General features: G+C 42.4%; 1 protein-coding gene across 1 annotated transcript in view; it reads left to right on the top strand.

Moving 5' to 3' along the window:
- The first annotated feature begins 3,661 nt into the window (after positions 1–3,661).
- fto (FTO alpha-ketoglutarate dependent dioxygenase) overlaps positions 3,662–7,396 on the top strand; it is a 134,070-nt gene continuing 130,335 nt past the window's right edge. The window contains exon 1 of the mRNA XM_062548528.1: positions 3,662–3,728. Coding sequence (XP_062404512.1) covers positions 3,687–3,728 — 42 coding nt within the window. The 5' untranslated portion in view covers positions 3,662–3,686. The remainder of the gene's footprint in view (positions 3,729–7,396) is intronic.

Here is a 7,396-nt window from a genome sequence, read left to right as displayed (position 1 = left end):
CATTCTTTTGTACCGATCTCGTAAAACATTCCCAATAACACTTTACATGAAGTTGTTGTCATATCACCATGACTTTATAATAAAAATCAGTTATTCTGAACCATGAACAATTTAGAATATTGAGTCATTGGCTGTATTTTTTTTTTACGCTATTTTATGTCACAATAAATGGTTGTCACGCAGGAAATGGAAATACCACCACAGAGCAATACATATATTTTATGAAGCACTGAGACAATGACGACAGATGTAAAAATATGAAGAAGATGTAAAAATAAAGACATCTGACCAGTACCATCTTCCACCGAGTAAAGACACACACACACACACACACACACACACACACACTGATGCTCACACATGTAGAGAACGTGTGCTTCTGTGTATATATAAATATATATATTTTAATGACTTTCAGGCTGACAATGTGCGTGCGTTTTAAACAGGGTCTCCTTTGTATGTCAAACCTCACGTTTTTTAATGGATCTCCTATAAAACTGTTCAGTGATCATGGTATTCAAATCACTGCGATGGTGAAACGCTTCCTCCTCACTGTGTCTGGAAGCGATCCCGAGGAGGGAGGTACACCACATCATACGCGGGGGCTGCATGCTCGCCCTGTTCACAAGGCATGAGGCCTTTCCTGTGGTGGTGTGCGAGCGCTTAAAGGGACTTCATCAGCATGCCTTTGGATGCGGCATGTATTTTGGTGAATCATTTTATAGGACCTTCCCGACTCTTTGTGCCCTCGTGCCAGGAGGTTTCCCCCGACTTTGACAGTCGTCCAACACGGGCCACCGTGACATTCAGACAGAAAGTCGCTGACCTTAAAGACTTCTAATTTGCGTTTTAGAATCCTTCCATTGTTAGGCATCAAGAGTGCATGAAGTACCAGGGGGCAGAGAGGGGAGGAGGATTGTTGCTGGGACCTCTCATGTTTACCATTTCATGTCCACACTCTGTGCTATACATGTTTTGGCAAAAGGCCATTGTGAGTCCTCATGCGGTTGGGTATTTATAATGAAACAAAAAAAGAGAGAGAATGAAAGAGGGAACAAAAAAGGTCTCTTTTGAGAGAGGGCATAATCGTTTTGAGGACTTCAGTGCAGAACCAAAATAATACACTTCAGGTTTTGATATAACTATTACTGCCTGCGAAGAGGCCTTTGATGTTAATTGAAACCACTGGGTAGCAATCTGCTTTATAGTACTGACAAATAACAGTTTCCTAAGGCTTATCATTGAAGGTTAGAGAACAGGGGGGCACATACTTGCTCCATATGCTCACTCAATACAAATCAAAATCAAAAAGCCCCTCTCAATGAATGCATCATCTGATGCAGAAAATAGTTCTGGGCAAAATGCGTGGTGACTAGAATAAAATATGTCTGGCTAGACTGAACAATACCTTTAACAGAACTCATTGATGTTAAAGACAACCCCAAACTTTGACATTTTCACAGTTTTTCCTGGCCACTATGAACGTCACCACAAGCCAGTAATGCAATAATAAAACCTAGGTGGCCCAATATAACATACCAAAGAGGAAACATATCATTAGTCTTGGAGACTATTGGCCTACATGCTATTCCTCAAACCACGTGAAGGTTGTAGACATACGGCAAGACGAAGATGGGGTTTTGGGGGGGTAAGAGTTGGGGGAGGTAGTTGAGTGGGCCCGGAGCTCTGTTTCCAATATGGACCATACACAATAGTGTCTGTCTTCCTTTAATGTGCTGCACTATTTTTCTGGCACAGTGCTCTCTTCACCTTTGATTTCTGACCGGCTTTTTAAAAACGCTCATTATAACACAGGGGGGAAAAAAGAAGCCTTGTCAAATGGTCATCCGGAGCTGATGCAATGCACTTTAACAGAAACCATCCCTTTGATAAAATGGAAACAGCACATTGATCAGAAGGAAACTTGCATTGTCTGAGTTTTTCTAATCTTTTCTAATCTTTGTAATTTTTTGCCCAAATTAATATCCCCCATTTCACACACCCAACATGGAAAGGTGGCATATTTACAGTATACAACTCTTGTCCCTCTGGCAAAATTCTGTTTCTTACAGATGTCTCATTTTGACAAACATGATATATAGTTAGGCCTAACCTTACTAATAAGATAAGCTGATGATGAAATCATAAAACTGCAGGTACAAGCAAGTATGAAAATATTTAATCATATATAATAAATGTCCTTTCCGATTCCGATATAAATACCTTTTATGCCCATGTGTTTGCGTTCTTATATGCATGTGGATTTACTTTGGCCCAGGTACGTTTCAAGCAGATCTTACTCCTAAAGCACAAAGGGAAGAGAGGAAATGTAGGTTATAAATAGGAATCAAAAGAGACCCTTCTGTTTATTGCAACAGGATGCCAGAGACACTGAAATCTTTGAACGTATGAGAGCTTTGAGCTTTTTACAAGACAGGTGAAAGGAACACGTGTGTTCAATCACTGTAGCCGGCTTGCTTGGGTCAGCTCTACCATAAAAGCAAAGAGATTACAAAGGGAACTAATGAAGACACTGATCAAAGTCTGTAATGGTAATACATAGCAGGTGTTTCAAACCTTGCAAAGCCTTTTACCCCCAGTGGGGCCAGGGCTTATGTCTTTCGCAGGCACGTCTTTTTGTCTTCAGCTGAAATGAATAATGTACTGAGCCGTTTTCAACACAATTCAAAATGTGTTATGAGGTATTCTCCTGACCTTCAGTGAGGGGGTTATTTCAAACATGTGATGCACAAATGCTCCCCACATTATCTTTCACAGTTCGTGGTGTTGGTTGTAAAAGAACATCTTGGTTTTGGACGCCCACCTTTAGCTGTATAGCACCTGGGCTTTAGACAGAGTTGAAAGACGTTTGGCACTATTCATTTTTGGAACATGTTCAAAGCATGGTTGCTATTTTTACACAAGTTGCAATGTGCTGTTTCTGATTTACCCTCGCTGAGGCTACCACAGAACATGTTCAAAGACCCCTGATCTGCTTTTTCATTGTTTAAAAAAAAAAAAAAAAAAAAAAAACATGAGCCTTAAGCATTAAAAGGCATCAGATATAAAATACCATGTCCTTGGCTATTAGTCAAATGCAATAGCCTCTTAAAAACTACAGCAGGTAGCCTGCAGTATCTACAGTGTAGGCTATTAAAATTAGCCTATTAATAAAACCCAATTATTAGGCTATAAAGAGGTTTGTTCAAAAATATAAACATATCGACATTATGTGATGCATACATACGCTTTTTTGCCATTTTATATGATCCACACAATACATTAAGCTCACAGTCATACTGTAGATATGTTCCGTCTAGTCATCCTGCATGCAGCTGACTGACAGCTCAACATTTGGCGCTGGCATACAGCATTGCATACGAGTTGTACATTTAAAGATTTCCGGTGTGAGTGAAGTTACTGACTGACCCTTTTCCTGCTGCTAGGTCTTTGGGAACTGTAGTTTTACGTGGAGGGCTACGTGGATTAGTTTCAAAGATACATTCCGTATATATTTCAAACATGTAAAATATAAATGACAGTTGTCATAATCAACATAGCTATCTTGTATTTCAATCGGATAGTGATTTTTCATGTCGAGCGTAAAAACGTCACCAGCAGGAAAACTACAAGTCCCAAGACCACTCTGGGTGAAAGCGAGGCTGTGTAAACACTATTCCAGGAACATGAAAAGATCGGATGACAGTGAGAGGGAGAAGAGAAGAAAGGTATCGCTTGTAGTTTTCTCTCAGTTCGCTGAGCATTACATGAAGTTATGCAATTTTTACAAAATGTTTTGAACTTTCCAGACTGGTATTGCATGTCTTATTACGTTGTCTAGAAGGCAGTGTAAGTTACCGTATCCATCACATGGTTGTGTTTCGCCTTGTACCTCTTTATCCATTTTTCTCCTCTTCTATTTCATACAGACTATTGATAGAAGATAATCGGTATGATTTGTTGCGACAGTAGTTTCATTGTAGATGACAGTGTTGTTTCATTGTCGAACGATTAGTTTCAGGGAGTCAGCTCATCCGTAAGTCATCCGGTCTCGTCCCTAAATAGGTTATTATGAGAAATCCGCTATCCCACCTTCCACGTAACATAGCACAGGTAGGCTACTGTATCATTACAGGGGTGGATGAGCAGTCACGATATCTTGAATTTGTCACGCCTCCTGATACTGTTGTGGCGTATCAGTAAGTGTGATGGGTCAGCAGCATTCACGAAATTCACGACTCACTACAAAAAATCATTAGCAAACAGTAGCCTACCGCTGTAGGTCTAGGTCATGAGGTCATCCTCTGCTACTGAAACACTGAAACAGCAGTTAGTGTTAGTGTGGTACAGTACATCTAATAACGTACCTATCTAACATAGTACCTATCTAACATAGTAGTCTACAGTTAATGCTAACTGCCTTCTGAAGCCCATATCTAAAACATCAACCTTATCCTATTTTACGGTTGCCCTGTTGTAGGCTAACAGCAGCATCAGGCCTTGTTGAATACTTCAGTAACACTACACTGTGCAGTAATTTGTCTGTTTCCAGCGTCTGTTTCCCCCCCTGTAAAGCACACACACATACACACCAGTGTTAGCCATGTCAACAGTGTTGCTGTCACTCTTCTTATGGCAGTTCCTGGGTGAGGTTTGCACATTGCCTAGCATACCCACTGGCTGTGGATCATCCCACTTAACCTCTCTCATCCCTGTCAACCTTTCTCCTGATGTGGTCCATCACAACAATGAAGCCTATTAAATAAGCACAATTAGGCTAAACCTGCACGTATGGGCATGGCAAGTGGACTCGCTAACAGAGAAGCCTCCCCAGTGTTGGTTGTGTCAATCACTAGCGTACAGTATCTTTGTACCTGCAGCTTAGCCTGGCTAGGGTGCGTCTAGATTTCTAGGCTACCTGCAGCTCTTAACCCACAAGCATCTGTTAACTTACAATAGCAGTGCTATCAAAGTTTTACTGCCAGATATTAGGCTACATCATCAAATGTGACATTTCTGTCTCGGCTTTTCATTTGTTGAAGATCTTCCTAATCATTTCAAGATCACGTGGCATTTTGATTAATCACCTTTTAAAAACACTTTTTTTATTTTAAGCAAAGAAGTGACTTGGTTGAAGATTTAGAATCATCTTGCTTGACAGGGACGTGTGATGTTTGTGCCCACGTGCATCTAGGTTTGTGCAGCTCTGCTTTACAGTAGGCCCAGTGGTCTGGGAGGTGATATGTAAGCCTGCTGTCAGATGTGTGGCTTTTGAGTGTGAAAGCAAGACTGACAAGACTGACAGAGAGAGATGAATGCGGTGGTTCTGCTGGTGTGCAGAGCAACTCTCTGTCCCACTCTCTCTCCCTCTCTCTCTTCCTCTCTCTCTCTCTCAGACACACACACACACACACACACACACACACACACATACACACACGCATACACTGGCTTGGCTGCTGCCTTGCAATGGCACATGTGTTTGGATCATGTCTGACAGCACAGCAACTATGTAGGACGTGGTTCCTCCTGTTTATGAAAGCGGCCATGGCGACCATATGAGCTGCATTGGGGGAACTCATTCCAGCTGGCCCTCGGGCGGGCAGAGTCTAATGACTCCGCTTCCCCTTTCAGACAAATAAAAGGATGAACAAGGGGGATTGTGATGGCAAAATGGCTGGAAAACCGCAGAACAGCCCAATTAGAAGACCCCTGTATTTATCCCAGTGGCTCGTTATAATAATGCCAGGGTCTACTTTATCATAATAAGTTATAACTGGGATATGGCTGTAGTCTTGTCGGCCGAACATGTTTGCAGTTATGCTCAATCATTCGGACGTGTGGTGATGCGCCCTCTTATGTGTCGCTTTAGCAAATGTAAGCTATTTGTCTTTTTAAAGCCTGGAAAAATACGTAGACCTGTTTTAGGATTCCCTTTCCCTCGTTTACTGCCATGTGTCGGGCATGTGCGGACTGGGGGGAAAAATGTAAAAACGTAAAAAAAAAAACGTTCACAAGATGTCTGTTTTGTGTGCTAATGGGGATAACATTGGCCAGTATTTCGTCTATACCAAAATGGTTCTTAATTGGAAACACATTCAGAAGCCATTTACTTCTGAGTAATGCACAAAAAATGTCTTGATGCTAATGGACTACAAGCCCGTCATTTAGCCCACCTTTGTGGTGTGTCTTTTAGTGTATTGGCATAGTCCAGAACTGTTGTTCGGTAGTAGTTTGAACGTAGTGGTTTTGTTGGGCCTGGGTTAGTGGCAAACGCAGCTAATACACTTGGTTATGGGAAAATATAACCGTTTTGTCCAGTTAGTTTCCTCTGCTTCACACCACAGATGAATGAACCTCTGTGCTGCTGACATCAAAACCTCTGTCCAGTGATGAAATGAAAGAGATCACAGGATAGAAAAAAAAGATGAAGGGAATCTATCAGAACGGCAGCATAAGTAATGACCACATAGTGTGAGCAGATGTTTGGAGGTTCTCCCTGTACCCAGGACATCAGTCAGATAGGCCTCATTGGGTTTTTCTGTTTGTGTGTTAGGTAGAGCAAGCTGTTTGGGGTATTTAATTTCTAAACACTCATTAAAATGGTTTGTGTTTCCCCTGGCAATTCTGTTAAATTAACAACTAGCCGGGTAAAAGCTGATTATGTGGCCACACATTCAGACTTGGTTAATCAATTCTCCCTCACACCCTTACCCCTCCGTACACACACACACACACACACACACACACACCAACACACACACAATGTTACCCAATGAATTAGTGTAAAGGTAACGATTTATGGCGACTAATGCCGACACGCTGTCATGTCGTAGCTGATGTTGTAGCAGGAGGTGGTGTCAATTTCCTCCGAATCAGCAGTCCCCCCCCCCCCCCCCCTCTCCACACCTCCGGCCTTTTCTTTCACTCCCGGGTTCCTCGACACATTTCCCACCTCTATTAATGAGCCAATAATTGAGAAATAGTGTCGGTTCCTGACATAAAACATGCGTAAGGAATACATAAGGGGGAGCAACATACAAGCCACCGCCGAGGCAGATTTACATCCAGACGTCCGAGTAAAGAACCGGGAGGGGAAAAGCACAGCATGGAACTCCAGACTTCATCAGACCCCCACCGCCTGGCCAGAGAGAGAGAGAGAGAGAGAGAGAGAGAGGAAGGGAGGAAGGGAGGAAGGGGAGGGAGAGATAGAGAGAGGGAGAAAGAAAACGGAACAGGGGCCGGAGAAATACTGCTCTGGCTGATAATGATACCATTACACTAATGGAGCCAGCAAATGAAGGAGAACCCAGACACCCTGCTTTATTACCAGAGGGGACCATTTCCTCGCTGCATTCCTAATGGCCTGAGCCCTGGGTATTGATCAGCCCATCAG

This window comes from Sardina pilchardus, chromosome 11, assembly GCF_963854185.1.
Source record: "Sardina pilchardus chromosome 11, fSarPil1.1, whole genome shotgun sequence".
Lineage (NCBI taxonomy): Eukaryota > Metazoa > Chordata > Actinopteri > Clupeiformes > Clupeidae > Sardina > Sardina pilchardus.
Note: the sequence above shows the minus strand (reverse complement) of the source record. Positions and strands in the feature narration are given on the sequence as shown.